Source organism: Lynx canadensis, chromosome A1 (assembly GCF_007474595.2).
Source record: "Lynx canadensis isolate LIC74 chromosome A1, mLynCan4.pri.v2, whole genome shotgun sequence".
Classification (NCBI taxonomy): domain Eukaryota; kingdom Metazoa; phylum Chordata; class Mammalia; order Carnivora; family Felidae; genus Lynx; species Lynx canadensis.
The window spans coordinates 175,969,154-175,990,418 of NC_044303.2; the positions used below are offsets into that span (position 1 = coordinate 175,969,154).

Here is a 21,265-nt window from a genome sequence, read left to right on the forward strand (position 1 = left end):
ATCCGGCACAGGCAAGGAGGAGACATCCCAGGAGCATTTGTGAGGAGTAGCCCAGAGCTGTCTCTCCCCTACACCTCTGTGGTGCTCTTCCTGCTACTGGGGAGCACTCTGCTCAGTGGTGTCTTCTCTCCACACTCATAAATTCTCACCATCAAAATGCAACTCGTCCTTCAAGGCTTACTTCTAAAGCCAGTTCCCCCAAGGACCCCTGACTGACACCCACACTGTCACGCTCTCCCCTCCACCCTTCCTTCACACCTTCCCTTCTGTCTTATCTCCCTGTCAACTGCGTGCCTCTCCAGGGAGCGGTTCCCAATGTCGGTGAGTAGGTTAAAAAGTGTGCAAAAGCCACAAACGGAGCCTATTCTGTGAACCGAGGTGCTGTTTTATCATGACTTCCTGTCTTCCCCTAACTCTCCATCAGCTAGCAGTGCTCAAAACCCCATCCTCCAAAACCCAGAGCTGCTTTTCCCTGACAAACCCCTCTGGTTAACTGTTCTAGAACTAATCTCCCCATTCCTTAGGTATTGTGGGAGGAGTTAGGTAGCCTCCTTTTTGCTCTGCTGGGAAAGCTGTGACTCCACCAAGAATAGCACATGGCCCCAGGGTTGCCCCTAAAACCAGAAGTGTCTATCCCCCGTCTCCTATCTCTCATCCTCTCCCTTCTTTCCGGTCACACACTCACAGTCTCTTCATTCCAGAAAAAAGATGACTTTGGCTTATTTTTTGAGGCGATGGAGTGGCAAATCCATTTATGACAGAATGTTTGAACATGTGTTCATTAAGTCTTCAGTTGACTTTGTGTAATTGAAAAAAATAGCGGGTGTTTACACGTTGGCCATATGGTCAGCCTGCCTCGATGAGTGGGATGCCAACCCAGATCCCTGCCCTGGCTTCACGGTGCCCTGAACAGAGGCTGAATTCCAGGGCTCTGTGGGTGCGGGTAGGGTTGTCTAATGCCGGAGCTTAGCAGCCTGTGTAGCCCCAAAGGCAGGAGGCCTGCTATCTTCCTTCTCCTTCCCACCAGGCATGCATGAATGGCCCCAATCCCCAGTGTTAGCAATGGGCTTGGAGCCTCAGCTTCCAACTCTGCCCAGAGTCAATCCCGGTCTCTCCCTCCAATATCTGGTCATCCAAGTTTGAGAAGAGCCGTGAACACAAACCACGAACCACCAAGCAAAGTACAGGGATGAGCAGTTACTGCCGAGGGGCACCGTGGTTAAGACCCCAGTACCAAAACCTGTGGGTCAGAATCGTGGCCCGGCCATTTCTTAACCCCATGGCCTGGTACAGGGTGTGCACGGTTCCGTGCCTCCACATTCCTCCATCCCAAAGTGGGGAGGACGATGTCAGCATGGCGACAGTGACGTCGACGATGGGGGGGGGTCCTTACCTCATGGAGCTGGTGGAGGGTTATATGACATGCTTAGCACCCGGCACGCAGCAAGGGGCATCCAAGTGCTGGCTATTCTTTTGTTTTTCCTTAAGATTTTTTGCTTTTAAGTAATCTCGACACCCTACGTGGGGCTCCAACTGACAGCCCTGACGTCAAGATTTGCATGTTCTACCAGGTGAACAACAGCCCCACGTGTTGGCTGTTCTTAATCTTACCCACTGATGCCAAGCCCCAGCGGAGAATGAGCCGGTTTGCTTTTGTGATAGCTGTGACTTGACTTTGGGGGGAATGAACTATAACCTTGACAGGGCTGCTCAAGGTCTTACAAAAGCGGGCTGGGGGGGGGGGGAGGACAAAGGAATCACACGCACCTGGGTTCGGATCCCAGCTCATCTGCTATGGCCCTAGGGTCTTTATCCCTCTGAGCGAGCCTCAGTCGCTTTCTCTGTAAAATGGGGGTCACCAGCTCCTCCCTGCCGTGGTTATAATAAACCCTACAGCTAATTAGGCAAAGGACCCCAGTGATCACTCATCACCTCCTTCCTCAAGCTGTTGGCTCACAGCCAATGGTATTATCTCAGTGGCATCCTCAAACTTGCCTTGTGCCATATCTGTGCCCATATCCGGGTCTGTCTCCAGACGTCAGGGCGGTGACTATGCATCATTCATCATTGAATGCCCCGTGCCCGGCACAGCCTGGCCCTCCACGGGTGCTCAGCTGATACTGAAGGGGTGAAGGACGCTGCACTGTAAGACAAGGGACCAGGTGTATCTCTTAGCCCCAGCTTCTGACCATAGCATCATTTCCGGGCCCGCCCGCCGGAGATTTCCCCCCACAGCCCATTTCCAGCCCCAGCCTAACAGGATACTCTGCCCCCAGAGCCCACTCTGGCCCCAGCATCTTCCCTCCCCCACCAGGCTCACCGAGCCCGAAGACAAAGAAAGTGGCAAAGGGAGGTCAAGACTTTTCAGACACATCTATCTTTATTTGTTTCCTGTCAGAAAAGTTCAAGAGTTACACCAAAAAATACTTCAGCCTCTGCTGCCTACGGACAAAAATACACCACAAAATTATAAAGCGCTCAGCGGTGTTGCTAGGGACAATTTGTTATTCCGCTTCGATGACAAATGAATTTACAGGTGACTGGAGGGGATGTGGTGGGAGGAGGAACGTCAGATGATCGCGTTTGGCAGGATAGTTTGAGCTATGCCAGTGTTATTACCCGGCTGTTGGGTACGAAGTTTTCGGCAACATAGCAAGCCAGGAGAAAATGCCCGTTAAACGGCCTGTCACCGCTTCATGGGGAAACGGTACTGCATCTCGAATAACCAACTCTCCCAGCCAGTTCTGGCCCTGGAGCCACCTCCCACAGCATGGGCCTCCCGGAACCCTTTGCAGGAGAGCTGGGTGGGAGCAGGCACAGGCTGATGTGGTCCCAGGCAGCAGGAGGCCCGGCCAATGCCAGATGCTGCCCCCCTAGCCAGGAGCTTCTGAAACTAGATTGGGGACTTTGGGTGCTTGTCCAACGGCTGTCAGTGCAACAGGTGGGCAAAAGACGGTCCACATTTTTCAGCTTCTCTGAGGACTGATTTGGCACTGCTGCAGCCCCTATCTTTACGTCTCCCTGGCTGTCACCTGAGGCTCCTGGTTATGACCCTTATCATAAGAAGAACAAACACGAATTTTAAAATGTGGTCTAGGTTGGCCGAATGTTATATCTGCCTGTCCTGTGCCTTCTTTCTTCCCGCAGCCTCTCCTCTCCTCTCCTCTCCTCTCCTCTCCTCTCCTCTCCTCTCCTCCTCTCCTCTCTCTCCACCCTTGCTGTCCCTTAAACATAGGCAGTACCCACGTGTAGATCTAGAAACACTAGAAAAAGACAGAGAACGTCTGCCTGCTGCTCAGAGTTTGCTTGTATCCATCCCCGGGCTCCCTGGGTCAGCCCGAGCCCTAGCTTAGATTCCCATATGGACAATTTGTGCTAATTTGGCCAAACACACCGGTGGTGGGAGCTCCTCACTTTGGGTCGTGTGTGTTCCGGGCTTACCAATGCCGAAATCAGCCCTTCTCTCCAGCTAGGCCGGTCCTAACTTCCCATAGTCCTCTCCTGCAGACCAGAGGCCAGCCACACAGCCCCAGCCTGCATCACTCACATTTTCGGTACCTTCCAAACCCCATGCTGAAACTACAGTTTCTCTGCTAAGAAGCCCAGAGGCTGTGCTCTTTACGGCCCGTCAGCGTCTTCCAGATCCAGCCAGTTGACTCTTTTTCTGTTCATTTTGTTTCCCTTCCTGTTTTTAAATTTTCCTAACAAGTAATAAGCAGTGGCTTTGAAAATATCTTACATGGGAACAATCAACACGAAACATGCCTTTGTACATAATCCTGACTTGGGGACGAATCAACAATACCAAAAGACAAAAAGAAATATCGATTCAGACAACTCCAGTGCACGATATTTTCGGTGAGTTCCCTCCCCCTACCCACCCCGGCCCCGCCCCCACCCCCATATCCCAGGAGTACAGTGGTGTCTTGTAACTGGAGCTTGGCTTAGCCAATGGGGGGGTCCCCCTCCGCACCCCCCATTCTGGCTGGGGGTGGGCCTCTAATGGCCCTGGGTCTTGGGCGGCTTGGGCTCATGGATGACAGCAGCCGCCGACAGCCACGGCCCGATGGCCCGAGCAGTGCTCTGCTTGGCCACACTGTAGTGGCTGATGACCGTGTAGAAGCGGCTTCTGGAATTGGGGTCCTGGGATGAGTAGTAAGCATCCAGAGAGGCCGGGATACAGCGCTTGTGCTGAGGACGAGAGAGACAGAGTCAGGGGGAGCTCAGCAGACTGCTTCCAACCCAACCTACGCCGGGGCCCCCCCGTCTGGGGGCCATCGCCACATAGGGTTCTCAGCCAGAGGCCAGGCGATGTCACCTGGCCTGGGCCAGGCCACATTACAACTCAGGTAATGTTTATGCAAATAGCAAAGAAAGGGTGTGACTTATAATAGGGACTCGGTAAATGGCAATTTATAAATATTTCTATCACCTGATTTTGCTGTAAAGCAGATTCTGTCTTTAGTGCAACTGATATTTGTCGAGAGCCCATCATCTAACAGGTCCTTTGCTAACTGGTTTTACCTAAATTCTCTCCTTTAAGGCCTCACAAAAATCCTGGGGGCAGGTATTCCCGGAGCCCATTTTGCAGGCAAGAGAACTGAGGCTCAGAGGGGCGAGGAGATGCCCTAAAGCCACGTAGCTGGTTCGGTTTTTCAAGGGAAGGAGCCCAGAGCGGGGTGCAGGGCAAAGGGCCCACCAGTAGGACTCAGGGAGACGTCAAAAGCACCCACCCCCTGTGCTCGCATCTCTACGGGGCCACCACAGGACCTGGGAATCAGACATCAAACCGGAAGACTGGTGAGCCAGGGCCGAGCTTTCTGTAGAGGGACCAGCCTATCTCAAGCAGGAGTGAGCTCTCCCTGACCGCCGGCCTGCACCCCAAAGTGGGACCACCTCCGGACTCCCGACTCTGGAGAGCACTATCTGGGAGGAAGAACTCTACGGCCTGCCGGAAGGAAGCCAAGTCCTTCGTGAAACTCCTTGCGTGACGCATCTTCCATTTTAAAAGTCTGCAGGGAGGTTGCCTGAGTTTGGGTGAGCTTGATTAACCCTCTGACTGAAGCTGGCAGTCACCTGGGGGCCACTCACTTGCCAGAATCCCCTTACCTTATAGACAAATCCCTCTGGGCAGCTGTGGTCATAGGTGAAGGCTTTGTAAACCACCAGGAACACGATGCAGGCGAGGAAAGCGAGGGCCAGGCTGACGAGAATGGTGACCTGGAGGAACACAAAACTGGGAGTCATCCAGCCTCAGCCCACCCTGCCTTCCGTCCGCCGCACAGCCGCCTTCGAATTCCGGAGCTGTAGGCCACGTGGCGCGTCAGAAAGAGCAGGGGCCTGGGGCCCAGAGAACGCACTCTGTCTCACTCCGTCACTAACCTGCAGGGTGACCTGGAGAAAAGCGCCTGTACTCTTTGGGCCTCAGTTTCCCCCGTCTGCTAGATACTCTCCGAAGCCCCTTCTCGGCCCAAGCGTGATTCTCCCCGTTTACGTTTCCTGTTAATTGTGTGCACGTGCACGGAGGGTAGGGGGGTGGTGATCCTTAAGCCACCTGTCCCTTCCGGCGCTCCCGCCTTCCTCCACCACCACCCTCCCTACCACTACTGAATTCCCATCTCAGACACAACGGCCCTTCCACCTCCACTTGGACGTGCCATAGGCACCGCAGACACACCGTGCACGCGTTACCAAACCAACCCCCTGCTCCTCCTGCCTTTTTCCCCAGCTCCACTCAGTCCAAAACTCTGGGAGTCATCCTTGACTCCTTTTCTCACATTTGACATCCAATCTACAGCGGAACTTACTGTTTCTCCCTTCCGACATATCCGTAATCCGTTAGCTTCTTACCACCCCGGCCATCTCCAACCCGGCCAAGCCAGCAACAATTCTCTCGTGTGCAGTTCCAAAGCAGCCCCTGACTAGCAGCCTCCTCGACCCAGGCAACGCAGTCACGCACAGCAACCTGAGAGGTCCTTTCAAAATCTAAGTCAGGGCACGTCCCTTCTCTGCTCAGAAGCATCTAACCGTCTCTAAATTACTCACACTGAAAGCCCAGCTCCTAACCATTATCTACAAGCAAGCTTTAAAAAAATAACACAACGCTAAACAGACTGAGGGCACCGTGAGGATTTATCAGAAAGGAGTAAATGTCTACTTTCAGGGTTCCCTCCAGGCTTGCGCTGACCCCATCCCACTCCGTGTACAAAGTGGTAGGGTAACCCCCACGACATTGGGTGCCTCGTGTCACAAGCAGAATGTTTTTTCATGTTATTTTTAAAAGCTGGTGGCCTTTTGAGTCAGTTGGCCCAGAAATAGGGCAGAATTCCTCTCACGGAGAGAAGATTTCTTTGATTCAGGATAAAAATCAAATCAACCTAAGGGGTCCTCAATCCTATCTCCTTCCCAAACCAGGAAGGACAGAGGGGATGGAAGTCTATGTGGCTGCGTGTGTATATAAAGTTTTAGGACAGTGTGCTATGATGATATAAGAAAAATATATAGTTGGGTCTTGTTCCCAGTTCCTGGCACAGAACTCCTAAAACCCTTGTAATTTCCTAAATGATAGAGTACTAGAAGCATCTTTTGTTCCAATATTTGGGTTTTGTGCCCAGTTCCTGAAATAGCCCAGATCCATAAAGATGAAAGGAGTGTTTTTTAGGATTCATAACAAGTCCCTTTCGACCACACCTGAGTTTATGTTAACGACGGGACTTTTGGAAAATCCCGACGGATAGGGGTCAGTTGCCAGGGAATCAACCAAGTGATTAGAGGGTTGGAACTTTCGACCCCATCCCCTCGCCCCCCGGGGGAGGGGAGAGATTGAGTTCAATCGCTGATGGCCAGTGATTTCATCAATAACGCCTATGTAACGAAACCTCTATAAAAGTATTAACTGAAGAGATTCAGAGAACGTCCATGTTGGTGAACAAGAACGCGTCCATATGGGGGGAGTGCGACTCATCCTGTACTCTCCGCGGGGACAGATGCCCTGTGCTCAGGACCCTTCCAGACTTTGCCCTGTGTATCTCCCCTGGGGGCTGTTCGTTTGTATCCTTCGTAACAAATCAGTAATACTAAGTAAAGCACTTTACTGAGTTCTGTAAGCCATTCTAGCAAATTATCAAAACCGGAGAGGAGGTTGTAGGAGCCCCCAGTGAACGGCGAGTCGGTGAGGAGTACAGATGCAACCTGGGACTTGGGACCCGCATCTGAACTGGGGCAGTCTTGTGGGACTGAGCCCTTAACCTTGGGGGGGGGTGGGGTCTGCACTAACTCCAGCGGCCAGCGTCAGAGTCCAGCTAAATTCTAGGACGTCTACTCAGCGTCCACCGAGAATTGGAGGATTACTTGGTGTGGGAACACCACCGCACATCTGATGTCAGAAGTGGTGAAAGGATGGAGGAAAAGGTAGCTCTAGATGGTGACATGTGAAAGTCACTTCTAAACTCTCGTCAGCACAGTGCACTGTGCACCCCCTCCGGGTGCACGCTGAACCCTCAGCAGCCTCCTGCCCAAGGTTGGCGTGGGGGAGCGCAGAGATCAGACCAGAAGCACTCGGGTAAGATGTGGAGAGAGCTGGAGATACCAGCAGAGGCTGGAACCTGGAGCAAGCGAGAGATGCCCCAAACCCGCATACACCCCCTTACACACTCTGAAGATAGTACTTGATGAGTACAAGGTCACTAGCTAATGTTAAGGACCTAGGAATACCTGGTCAGCGGATGTGTGAAGTAGACGGAAAGAATTTTCAATGCCCAGATTTCCCAATAGCCAAAGGCAGAAACAGCCCCAATGTCCATCAAGTGATGGATGAAGAAGCACATCGTCTGTCCATACGCATAGAGACGGAATGCAGATCGGTGGTTGCCAGGGCCTGGGGGTAAGGGGAGTGGCAAGTGACAGCTCATGGGAACCGAGTTTCCTTCTGGGGTGACGAAAATGTTTTGGAACTAGGGAGAGGTGGTAGTTTGCCCAATACTGTGAATGCGTTGAATGGCCCCGAGTTCTTTGCTTCAGTTAATATTATATGCGAATTTTACCCCGATTGAAAGACACGTGCCCAGAGTTCAGGTTGATTCTGTCCCTCAAAAGGACCTTAAGGTCCTGCTAGCATCCCCTCACCAGAGCTGCGCGTGAGACAGACCCAGACATGCTTGCAGACGCAGCCACCCACAAAGGGCAGCTGTAGACCTCATGCGTGGCAAGGTGCAGCCCCCCCCGCCCGCCACCACTGCTGACCCGATGCGGGGTCTTGGGGAGCCCCCAGAAAGCCCCCATCCTAATGTGACCATGTGCGATCCCAAGCCCTGACTGGGCAGAGACAGTCTCTTTGCCTAGCCCAGCATGCGCGTCCCCAAGTCAGCAGCAGGTCGGTGAGGAGGAGGAAGCACCGGGAGCTGGAGCAGGGCCCAGCACACCTGCCCATGGGACACATTCCCCTTAAGGGGACAGAGGCCCTTCCCTTCCTAATGTCCCTGAGTGAACAACCCCCATCTAGGAGGGGCAGGGTGTGATTTACCATAGCGGTCCCAGAGCTGGACCGGTTAAGCACAACAAGTGTTTCTTTTTTTTTTTTTTTTTTTTTAATTTTTTTTTTCAACGTTTATTTATTTTTGGGACAGAGAGAGACAGAGCATGAACGGGGGAGGGGCAGAGAGAGAGGGAGACACAGAATCGGAAACAGGCTCCAGGCTCTGAGCCATCAGCCCAGAGCCCGACGCGGGGCTCGAACTCCCGGACCGTGAGATCGTGACCTGGCTGAAGTCGGACGCTTAACCGACTGCGCCACCCAGGCGCCCCACAACAAGTGTTTCTAGAACAAGAAGAGAGAAGGAGGGAGGGGAGGAAGGTGGGAGGGAAGGTCCTGTAGGAATCAGTGCTGAGGCCAGGATTCTGATGTATTGGGTCAGGGACGGTGGGTCCAGGACATGGGCAATCTTATGAACTCTCTGGGTGGTTGTAACGCACAACCAGGGACGAGGACCGCCACCGTAGCATGACTAGGTGTGAGTGGTTCTCAAGCTGGCTACCCATTCTTAGAATCACCTGGGCAGTGTTTGAAATAATGCTGATGCTCTGGACCTGCCCCGGACCAATCACCCCAGCGTCTCTGATGGTCGAGTCCAAGCCCCAAGGTGGCTGTCGTGCACAAGAAGTGTAGGGAAGAGTGTGGCACGGGGGCGCTGGGCAGGGTGCCCTATGTCACTGCCAGAGACAAGGGTCTGGTGCTGAGAAGGACGCCAGAAGTGCCACCCACCCGAGGGGCTTTGCTGAGCGAGTCTAACTCCTTCCACATGTTCCATAGCCCCGGAACTAGGGTGAGAAGAGGCCATTTGAACCAAAGAAGAGTGTGTGTCCCTGTCCTGAATCTTGGTAACTTCTGCAGCTGGAAGCCAGTCATTTCCTAAAAGCCTGTCAGGGAACACAGGGCTGTGAATGAAGCACAGGCCCTCCCTCGGAGCCTCACAGCCTGCTGGGTGAGGGAGAGGTGGACAGATGGGGGCGGGCACGTGCAAGGGCTGGCACCGTGAGGGCAGCAGCCCAGGGGACTTCTGGGCCTAACCAGTCTGGGAGTGGGGGGCCGGGGAGTGGATCAGGGAAGGCCTCCTGGAGGAGGCAACGTTGGAAGTGACTCCAGGGAGGAACGCCAGGATAGGGAAGGAAGAAGGTTCTGAGCAGAGAAGTCGTATCTGCCACGGGGTGGAAGCTGGGACTGTTCTGGAAGCATCACATGGTTCACCGTGGCTGGCCCAGAGGATGCAAATGAGGAAGAGAGAGGTCTGGCGCAACGGGATGGTGGCAAGAGAACTGATAAGGAAGGGCCAGGCTACAACTTGGGCTTTATCTCCAGGGGAACAGGGAGCCCCTGAAGGTCTTAAGGAGGGAAGTGACAGGATACAAATTATGTTTTGGAACGATGCCTCTGTGAGCAACACGGAGGCAGGTTTGCAGGGGCTGGAGGCAGAGAGGCCAGCGAGAGCTGGTGCGTGAGGCCATGCCCCCAGCGCTGAGACCGGGCCTGGGGCCGTGAGGGTGGAGGGGTGGATGTTTTGAGAAGCTCCTGGGAGGTAAGCAGAGTGAGGTGAAAGGGAAGGAGGGAGGGGACTCTGGGGACGAAGGGTGACATTAGGGCTGGTCTGGATTCTTGTGAGCTGAGCAGCATTGGTTGTCGGAAGGGAAATGGGGAGTAGGAGTAGACCAAAGTTCCCGTTGTGGTACCTGGATGAGCTACTCCCTGAGGAGGGGTCTCCACGGGGCATCCGGGGGAGCCGGCCGTCCTCAGCTGGCCTATCCCTTTCTGGCAGATTCGTTAGTGCTTTGGTCCCTACAGTAAAACTCCCAGCACAGAGGGGGATCCCCAGAGAGGACCCCAGAGAGAAGCTCCCACCTCCCCACGAGCACCTCGGAATGTGAAAACCTAACTACACGCCAGGAGTCACTGACTCGATCATCTAGCCTCAGAGAGGCCCCAAAGCCCTCGGCCCCACTTCTCGATGCAACAACCTGGGACTAGAAATAAATCCAGGCTGGATTTGGGTTTCTGCAGAGATGGCATCCTCACCGCTGGGAATACCCGCCGCTCCCCGTCTCCGGGCCCGCCCCTCGCGCGTTCATCCGGGCATCCGCTCCACACACACATTGATGCAGGGCCCACAGCGGGCCAGCTGCTGCCATACGGTCATCGCCTCCAGAGCTTATGGCGGAGACGGGATCAGATGCTGAACAAGCGAATCGCAAAGAAATAATTATGAAACGAGCCCTGAGCAGGACCCGGAACTGTGCGGACCAGGGATAGGGTGGGCCAGGGTGGGAGAAGGGGCTCCACCTAAGAGAGTGGCCCAGGACGAGGTGCCAGCCCAAAGACCCACAGAGAGAGTCTAGGGTCCCAGTGGGCCTGGAAGGAGCAGTGTAGCTGAGGCAGGGGACAAGAGGAGAGGCCGCTGAGATGAGGCACCATAGGGCTTTGAGACCAAGGTCACCCTTGTCCTGTCCAGGAGAGGCACTTCCCACGACATCCATCCCCGTGCTTGCAGCTAACAACCTGCTCAGCCTCGCCTCCCAGGGCCAGTCTGGCCCGTCTCTGCCAGCCTCCAGCTCCGGCCACCACTCCCTGGCTCCACACGGTCCCCTCCAGCCATGCCCAGCCCCACAGAGTTCTCCTGTCCTTGTGCTTCTCAGCCCGGAACTCCCGTGTGTCCTTCCTCGTCAGGGAGAATGGCTCCTCAGCCTTTCCGTCCAGCCCCGCTGTCCCCTCTCTGCCCGGCTCTGGGCAGGGTCTTCTGAGGCTGCTCTGAGGGTGCTTACTCTGTCATCATGACCTCTTCATACCTCTGAACCCTCCGTTTCCCAGGGAATGCTTCAGGCAGTGAGTATATCTCATCTTTTCCTCTGTGCCCAGCACCATGACTCCTACACAGGGGGACGAGTAAACATCTCCTGAACTGGAATGCTGAATCGAATGAAGACCGTGCAATGCACGGGTGCACACACACACACACACACACGCACGTACACACACACACACACACACACACTCTTCCCCAGACATACACAAGCAGACAGACGTGCAACCTGGTCCAAACCACGTTGCGTGTATCCTGGATGGAGCGCTGAATTACCTGCACTTGGCCTTCTGGTCTTTTCCATCCCCTATTCTCAATCCCATCCACTACAGCTCCCCAGCACCCGCTCAAACGAAAGCACCTTAACCTTGAAAAGGATCAGGATTTGGGTTGGAATCCGCTAACACCTGCCTGAGATTTCTCCTCAAACTTTCAAGCGTAGGTCAGAGAGAGAGAAGACAAAGAACTCAACACAGGGTATGCAGCTCACAGTTCTGGCAAAGCCGTGCCAAGACAGGGGCCATAACGACCACCCACCATGAGCCATATGTCCATACAATGACAGTAACAGTGGTAGGAATAGCAATACTAATCATAGGTGCTAAGAGTTATTGGGAACTCACTGTCTGTGAATATTGGCACAATTGTAGGCAACAGGTAGCATTATTATCCCCACTTAGCCAACGGATAAACTGAGGCTCTGAGAGGTTAAGTGACTTGCCCGAGTTCCCACAGTTGGTAGCAGCTAGGTGCAGACAATACACTGAGGCGCCTAAACGGCACCTTGACCTCTCCATTCCAGAACCAGCCCGGTATCTTCCACCTCAGTCAGAAGACAAGGCCTTTCCTGATTTGTCTTCAACATCCCCCCCTGGGGCTCAGCCCCCTTCCTCCCACTGCCTGTTGCACCCTGACTCCCCCACCTCTACGCTCTTGCACCTGCTGGCCCTGTATGACCCCGATCAGGTAGCTCCTCTTCCCCAAAGTCTTCCCCAAAAGTCTTCTTAGCCCCTCCCCTGGCTGCTCACAGCTCCCTGGCACTTTTCTCAGTGCGCCATAATTAACCACCCCTGGTCTGCTTCCCCTCTTGAGCGGCAGTGTGGAATAACACTTCGCATTTCTATTTACTAAGCACTGGTTATGTGCCAGGCACTGTTTTGGGCACTGGATATGGATTTATCCTTGTAAGCCGCCCAACAGCCCTATGAGGTAGATACATCTTCATTTTTTTTGGATGAGGAAACTAAGGCACAGAGAGGCTACCTCATTGTCGGACTCATACAGTTAATTAAACAATACAGACTGGAGTCTAACTCAATAAAGTATTGGCCCGGGCTCTTCAGCCCATGAGATATTCCCCATAAGGCATTTATTCGCTAAATATCAGCTGAGCACCTACAATGTGCCAAAAATAATTCTACACATTGGGCATCCGACGCCAAGGACAGGGGAGGTCCCTGCTCTCATAAAGGCTACCCTTTTGGCGAGTTTCCTCTTGCGTAAAAGGGGAACAACAATGGTTTCTGCCTCTCAGAATCTGGAGGATTACATCAGATAACGTGAAGCCTTGGAGTGAGTTGAGCAGTGGCCCCCCCCAAGAGATACGTGCATGTCCTAATCTCTGGAACCTGTAAATGTGACCTTATTCGGAAATGAAGTCTTTGTAGGTACAATTAAGTCAAAGATCTTAAGATGAAATCATCCTGGACTCTGCGGGCCGGCTCTAAATCCAAGAGTAAGTGCCCTTCTACGGGACACACAGAGGAAGACGAACACCCAAGGAGAAGAGGGGTCATTTGAATACAGAGGCAGAAACTGGAATGATACCCTGGTGAGCCGAGGGACAGCTGAAGCCACCAGAATCCAGAAGAGGCAGGGAAAGACCCTTCAGAGGGTGCGCAAGCCTGCCTTGATTTTGGACTTCTGGTCTCCAGAACCGTGAGACTAAATTTCTATTGCATTAAGCCACATGGTTTGCGGTAATGTGTTCTGCCACGGCCACTGTAGTGCCCTCCCACAGTGGCCGGCCATGCTGGACCTGGGAGAGCTCCTTGATTTCTCCCTGTCACCTGCCACGTTCCTCGGCGTGTTCTTCAGAAGCTCCGACCACTCGGGAAGGCCGTCACTTTTCTCAACGTGTGTGGCTCTGGTGCGCTTTCTCAGCCCTTCCCCCTTTAGTGAACTCCTAGTCATGCTTCAAAACCCAACTCACAGCATGTTGCCTTTGCTGGCAAGCCTTCCCTTGCCTACTTGTGCCCTCACTACATTTTTTTTTTCCTGCACCACTTAGCGCTCAGCTCCCGTACCACGGTTGTCTGTTCTCTTGAGTGTGTGTCACAGGGGCAGGGACCTGATCTTGTTTGTCTCTTTGGCCCCAGCTTCCAGCTCACGAGCTGGCACGGGGTAGGGGGCCAGGCGGATGCGAATGCATATCCCACATTCCCTACCCCACACCCCGTTTCTCATTTTTTGGCACAAAGCACTGCCAGCAGCGAATTTCCAGGGCCCTTCTTAACTGTTCCGCAGCCTTGCAGGGTGACTGGATACAATCATTGCACGAGGTCGTCTGCAGTCGTTTGCCTGCTGCTGGAAGAATTCTTGGTTGCCCCTGAAGTGATTTCCTTGTCTGTCTGCTGTGCCGGTCAAAGATGAGAGGCTTCCTTCAGATGGCTGGGAGGACAGACCCACCATTCTGGGCAGTGTCCACGAAGTTCTTTGGAGGGGGTGGGAGACCCCAACCCAATAGGGTTCTCACCCTGCGTCTGTCTCTGGTGAGCTGTGTGATCTGGGGCAAACACTTCACCTCTCTGAGCCCGTTTCCTCATCTGTTAAATGGGGGCAAAAATCCCAGCCCACAGGACCCCTGGGAGGATTAAATAAGATGACGCCTGTAACGTTGCCTGGGGCTGTCCTGGTGCACGGGGAGGGCAGGGAGGGGGGGAGCTTAACCAACAACAGCAATCACTTACCGCCTGTGCAGTACTGTGCTGGGTACTGTGTCGAGCACTTTTTGTGTGTTATCTTTTAAAATCTTTCACGGTAAACCTACAAGCCCAATTATTACCCACACTTGACAGCTGTGCAAACAAACGCACAGAGGCACAATGTAGCTGGCCCCAGGCCACCTGGTAATTGAGTAGCGGAGCCGGATTGGAAGTCTGGAATATTTGATCCTGCAGTTCCCCCCGCCCTAACCACTGCCTTTTGGTAAACACGTTTCTGTCCTGCTGCTGCCTTGGCTTGGAATAGTGCAACGAAACAAGACAGCGCGGACTCTAAACTTGCTAGGGGTATGTCACCTAGACGTGGAAATCCCAGGAGTTAGGAAGACAGAGGAGAAAAACAGAACCCTTCCACCGACTGCCAAGGATCTAAGATCCTCATTATGGCAGGAACCATGAATTTCATTAACATTCATGTACTAGAGCCTCGCGGCATCACAATGCCCAATAAACCGCCCTTTTTATGAAAAATGCAAACCCTGGAAACCTCAAAGCAATCCAACCACTCACATCGGGGAAATTAAACTTTGTGGGGACATAAAAACGGAGCTGCCCGACACACATTCATCTTTTTGCGTGTGACAGCTGGAACCTCCAGAGACGGAATTAGGCCACCCGGTGCCTTGCTCCTGGCTCGGTCCCAAAGATCCTGACAATAGGCCTTGAGTGGAAAGTGCGAGGGGATGGTAGCTTCCATAAATTCTGCCCCGGTGACATTCTGGTTCCCCTAGCCCTCTCCCTAGCACCAAGCTCTTCACTGGAGTAGAGCTTTAGAGCCAGATTGTCTTGACCGAAAGCCCAGCTCTGTCACTAACCTGCTGTGTGACCCTGGGCAAGTTGCTTGCCCTTGGGAATCCCTGACCTACTTCTCTCTAAAATGGGGGTGATACTGATGGCTACCTCATACTGGCTATTGTAAGACAGCATGTGGTAATGCATGAAGCCTTCGGGATGGGCCCCGCCTGTGATAATGACCTTAGTTAGCACCCATGGAGCACGTACATTTCATGTCCTCAAAACTCGGTGGGGAAGGTATTATCAATGTGCCCATTTCACAGATGGCAATGACTTTACATATGTGAAGGCAGAGGGAAGAGTTAAACTCAGGTCTGCCTAACTCAGAAACACAGCTGCCTTACCATATGTTCTACTGCTGATAAATCTATAACTTTGTTACAGTTTATTTTTATTCAAAGCGCATGGCACCATTATAATAAGAACAACATTGGAAATCCAAGAGGAAAACACCCATTACAATCGCGCCATCATCTCAAGTCTGTTTTTACACACTTGCTATTTATTCTTATCAACACGCATCCCCGCATAAATCTCGATTCCTTCCACTTCTTCCCATTTTACCCATTTGTGGCCCATCCAACTTCCTGTGATCACATAGAAAGCATCCTCACATACCGAGTCTGACTCCTCCTTGCCCAAGGCAGACCTCCGCTGTATCACCTGCCGAAGGGCTCTGAGTCATTACCCTAATCCACACAAAACCATCACGAGGTACAACCAAGATGAATAATGCAAAAGGCAAAAGCACCATGTAAATGCTAACGCTCCTTGTGGCCGTCACTGTTACTGTTATAATCGTGCAGGATTAGAGCTGATTTCGGTCCGGGTGTTTCCTCGACGTGAGGACCATCGGGTGTTCCCCTGGGCTGCCCTCACTTGTGGCCCGTCCTCCCTGACTGACACACCCTGCAGGGCAATGGCATCTGTCTTTGGGCTTCCAAGGGCCTGAAGGTCCTACTGGTGATTCTTGTCGATGGGGCAGAAAGGCACCTCTGATGGGGGGCATCCCTTCTCTGGTTTTTCCTGCCTTCCCCTCCCAATCCACCATCCCTGCTGGCCCCCAAAAGGATCTTCCTAAATTATCCCTCAGCGCATTTTACAGTGGGGCTGAAGATCCCATCTCAGCCTCGGCGGGCCTGACCTCCTGTCCCGACACAGTGCGTCTACGATTTACTGAGCATCAGAACCGTCTAAGGAGACTGACCGGCTGCAGGCTTCTGGGCCTCACACCCAGAGACTCTGGTTCCCTCCATCTGCCCTGACACCCACAAACCAGCATTTCCACGCAAGTCCAACAGGTCGGGAGGCGGATGGCCTGGAAACTGTAGTTAGAGCAAGGCAAAGACCAAAACTTTGTCCGGCTTCTAGGAGAAGAGAGCAAGAAGCTCACATCCTCGATTGGCAAGTACTCGACACGTTACGCATACGAGCTCGCTCAGTCCCAGCCGGCATCCCAGAGAGTGCGTATGGTTGATGCTCCTGCTTTTCAGACGATGAGCCTGAGCATTGCAGGCATTGGGTAAGTTGCCAGAATTTTCCAGCCCATCAGTAGCGGAGCGAGATCTAGAAGCCGGATCTGTTGAGATCCAAAACACATTTTCTTTCTTCAGCACTGCCCTGGCCCCTGTGTTCCTGGCCCACATCACCAACTGCTACGGCCCCAGGAACCCTCACACACACATGCACACGCACACACTGACGCACGCAGGCAAACACACACACACACACCAACACAGACACACATATGCACACAAACACAGAGATTCACAGAGACCTACACACGGACACACACACACTCCCTCTCTCCCCCTCTCTCTCGCCCTCCCCATTTCCCTCCCTACTTCCTGAAAGTTTTAGACTTCCTGCTACTGGCATGACTTTCCACTCCCTTCCCCCTGGAGGGTATCTCACAACACACACCAGGAAGCCATCCTGGACCTATCCCTCCGGAGGGACACCTCTCTGAAGCTCCATGTGCTGGGTCCTGGCCACAGTCACTTACTGCTCTGTGTTTGCACGACTTCTTGTCCCAACAACCCACCCCACCGGAACCACGAGCTTCTCCAGGGCAGGGGCTGTGCCTCAGTGACCTGCCCAGTTCTTGTTCCAGCCCTGCCACAAAGAACATACGCGTCAGCTTTGAAGGACTCACACCCATTTGCTTCAGCCACAGCCAGAGCCAGACCCCAGAGCAGGGCGGGTCTCCTCCACCCAGGAAGCCCTCCGTGCACATCACGGCCACCCTCAGATGCACACAGCTGTCTCCCTGCATCGCAGCCGACTGCGTCTAGACGCAGCCTGCAGCCGTATCTCCATGGAAACACCAGCCCTGCAGCCCAAATAGCCCATTCCATTAAGCTACTTTCATTCCTCAATCCCCTTTCTTGGCGGAAGAGTTGATTTTTAAAAAAAGGAGAGAGAGAATCAGGTCAGCAAAACTGGTTTGGGAAATTAGAAATCATCCTCCGAGCTCCGAAGTGTGGCATTGCTGGGAACGCCAGTAGGGCGTTTCTAAGCCACATAAGCTACCCCACGTCTTCCCATAAATCTTGCAAGGGTGCGAAAGCAGGCCTGCCATTGCTACAACAGCCACACGGCAGAGGGTCCTCGGGCGGGGGTCAGCTGTGCTTGGGGGAGGCAGCAGCTCGGCTCCTCTCCTCCATTTGCCACCTCGGTCCGCAAGGAGGAAGGAATCCGTACCCCATCTTCTACCTGTTCGCCCCTCCCGCCCCCCACACATAACACATGTACCCATCCGGCCCGGAGGAGTCTTGGAGGAATCTTTACAGAGACCGTCACCCTTGGAAAGGTCTACTTGCAAGGCTGGCGCTTGGCTGGTGTCTGGGAGCCTGCGCATCAGGAGGGCCCCGCCATTCCCAGAGCTAAGAAGAGTGGCTCACTGTGCCTAAACTGTACACATCACATGGGTTGTGCTGAACACCGGCCTTCCTTGGGGGGCTCTGGAACTTGGGTACGTGCTGGGCGAGGGGTGCCGACGCGACCAGCTCCTAGGAAAAACCCTGGGCTCTGAGTCTCTAACGAGTTGCCTGGTAGACACCAGCTCACGCATGTCACAGCTCATTGCTGGGGGAATTGGGTGTGTCCAGTGTGACTCCGAGAGGAGAGGACTCTGGAAGCTCGTGCTCGGCTTTGGACTTTGGGCTTTATCCCATGTACCTCCTTCCTTTACCAACAGCGTTTTGTATCCTTTCGCTATAATAAAGCATAGTGCCGAATACAGCCATACCCTGGGCCCTGCGAGCCCTTCAAATGAATCTAGAGGTGGTCCCGGGGACCTCTGATACAGCGCCCCTCACTATCCCCCTTTCTGGTTCCCCTAAAGGAGAGGCATCGTGGATCTTATTTTTCAGAGCCCAGCAGGCAAATCTATGGACGCTATGTCTTCAAAGACGGGCCCCAGGTTCCAGCCCGTAATCTTGCCCTCCCTGCCCCTCTGAGTTCAGGCCCCACGAATATCTCTTCTTTTCTTGCTTCGTGGATCATGACAGGGTAAGGGTCCCCTCCTTCCTACACAGGAGGAGTCTGAGCCATCTCTTCTCCAGTCTGTACCTCCTCTCCCTGTGGGTGATCACTGGGTCAGCCTGACGTTAGGATTTGGGAGCAAACTCTCTCTCTCTCCTATCTTCCAGCTCATGTTTCCTCCCTCTGGTGAAGCATCTTCCCTCAGATGCTTTCGATTGCCCTTTCCTCCGACTGTAGTACGAGATCCCTCTTTAGGGTGAGGGTGGGCAAACCAAGAGGAGAAGCCAGTGACTCTCTAGGCCTCCCACCAATAGATACAAGCCCACTCTGCTCATGGGAGAAGCTGTCTCTCAGGTTATCGGGTGTTCACCAGGAGTACTTTGCCTCCTAATGTACAGACATCCGTGGCAGGGAGCCTCGGAAGGAAAGAGTGGAAAGATTCTGGCACCCAAAACTCTTCCTAGCTCTGGTCAATCTACAGATGTGGGTATGTGGACTGACTCCACAGCCTCTCGGCCCATTCAAGATGCTCACCATTGTCAACTTCAGGTAATACCTAGAAGCTGAGCCTTCCCTCAAGGCCCAAATATTCTCAGGTCAGCCGGATATGTTTCAGTGTGGCCTCAGGTGGAATATTTTTCCATCAGTCTGTTCTGTCCTGATGAAGAGAGAAAAGTGGAATGGTGGTCCCATTTACACGTCCCCGGCCTCAGCTTTCTCATCTGGAAATTGGGATCATAATAACTACCTTGAAGCCCTGGGGTAAGGGTAAAATGAGATCACTATGTGAAAATACTGAGTACAGTGCCTGTCACGGAGTCAGTGCCCAGAGATGTCCATCCCATTCTTAGTCCTCACCAAGGATCTGGGAGGAATAAACATACCTCAGGATCTAAAATCTTATTTCCTCTGACTGTCCCACAGTCCCACGCTTTGAATGATGGTTTGTCTGTTTGTTTTTCATGCCAAACAAACTGCACTCATTGAATGCTAATGAATTCATTCTCTTATTTTTAGATTCCTTGGACTGAAGCACAGACCTGTGAAGGAGAGATAAGCAGAGTGACCAAAACAAAGACCCATGATGTTTTTGCAGGTCTGTTTGCCTAGTCAGAAGGAAAGAAATTGTTTGGGTCTTATGAAATACCTGGCCAAGACTGAAGACAGCCATCACTACAGGCCAGGGCTGGTCTGAAGCCAGAGCAGACTCAGAACAGACGTGCTGTCTACTTTCAGCTCCCCCCCCCCCCCCCCGCTGCTTTTTTTGCATGACTTTGGACAAGTTCTGCGACGTCTCTAAGCCTCAGTTTCTTCATCTCTAAGACGGGCGTTACAATGATTCCTAGCCCACAGAAGCACTGAAAGGTGCCGTGAGGTGATCCAGATCGGATTAGCTTTGCTCTGAAGCAGCACACGTTCAGCAAATGGCAGAATGATTTCTGTCACGTTACCTCTTGGACAGAACTGCTGACCCTAAAATGGCGTGATAGGCCTCGAGAGTGAGCATTCGTTTTGTTCACGCTCATATTCTGTTTAATTCCTCTGCTGGGGTCAGTTCCTGGAGAAGGAGTTGGCTTTGTTCATAGGCTGGGCTTCCATATCCAAGATGATTGCATTGCAAAGGTTTAAGAGGGACAGTAAGAATTATTAAACACAGTATAGATGTTTTAACCTTATTTCTTATTTGTAACTTTTAAAACCAACCCTATAAGGTAGGTCTTATCATTTATAAATGAGGAACATAACGGGCTCCTGGGTGGCTCAGTCGGTTGAGCATCCGACTTTGGCTCAGGTCATGATCTCGCATTTCATGGGTTCGAGCCCTGCGTCGGGCTCTGGGCTGACAGCTCAGAGCCTGGAGCCTGCTTCGGATTCTGTGTCTCCCTGTCTCTCTGGCCCTCCCCCACTCATGCTCTGTCTCTCTCTCATGCTCTCTCAAAAATAAATAAACATTTAAAAAAAATTTTTAAATAAAATACATGAGGAACATAAGACCCAAAGACATTAAGTCACTCTCCTAAGTAAACTCAAATAATGAACTGAGAAGCAGAATTCGAACTCAGGTATGATCTCAAAGGCTGGGATCTTCCACTCCTTGAGCTTCCTCTGGAATGGCTACTATTAGAGTGGCTGTTTGGAATACAAAGGTCTTCTCCATCCCTAAACCAAAAGGATTGTATTATTACACTCTTTGGCCAGCTCCCCATGGAAGCCCCCAAAAACCCATTAAAAAAGCCTATTCTCGGGGCGCCTGGGTGGCACAGTCGGTTAAGCGTCCGACTTCAGCCAGGTCACGATCTCACGGTCCGTGGGTTCGAGCCCCGCGTCGGGCTCTGGGCTGATGGCTCAGAGCCTGGAGCCTGTTTCCGATTCTGTGTCTCCCTCTCTCTCTGCCCCTCCCCCGTTCATGCTCTGTCTCTCTCTGTCCCAAAAATAAATAAACGTTGAAAAAAAAAAAAAAGCCTATTCTCCTGGGCCCCAATGAATCCCACTAAGTAAATTGCTTTTTGAAAGGAAAAGGAAAATGAAACATCTGTGGCCTGAAACTTTATGTGAGCAATAATTCAAGGGTCTTTCTCAGAACCCGGAAAGGGAAACCCCCTATGGAAGAGGTGTAGAAGTGTGGACCCAAGTAGA

The 21,265-nt window shown here is 52.7% G+C and overlaps 1 protein-coding gene across 1 annotated transcript in view; it reads right to left on the reverse strand.

Annotated features, from left to right (window-relative positions):
* Positions 1-2,354: 2,354 nt before the first annotated feature.
* Positions 2,355-21,265, reverse strand: part of NSG2 (neuronal vesicle trafficking associated 2) — a 56,526-nt gene continuing 37,615 nt past the window's right edge. The window contains exons 4-5 of the mRNA XM_030327379.1: positions 5,110-5,220; positions 2,355-4,191 (exon numbers count right to left, since the gene is read on the reverse strand). Of these exons, the coding sequence (XP_030183239.1) occupies positions 4,000-4,191; positions 5,110-5,220 (303 nt within the window). The 3' untranslated portion in view covers positions 2,355-3,999. The remainder of the gene's footprint in view (positions 4,192-5,109; positions 5,221-21,265) is intronic.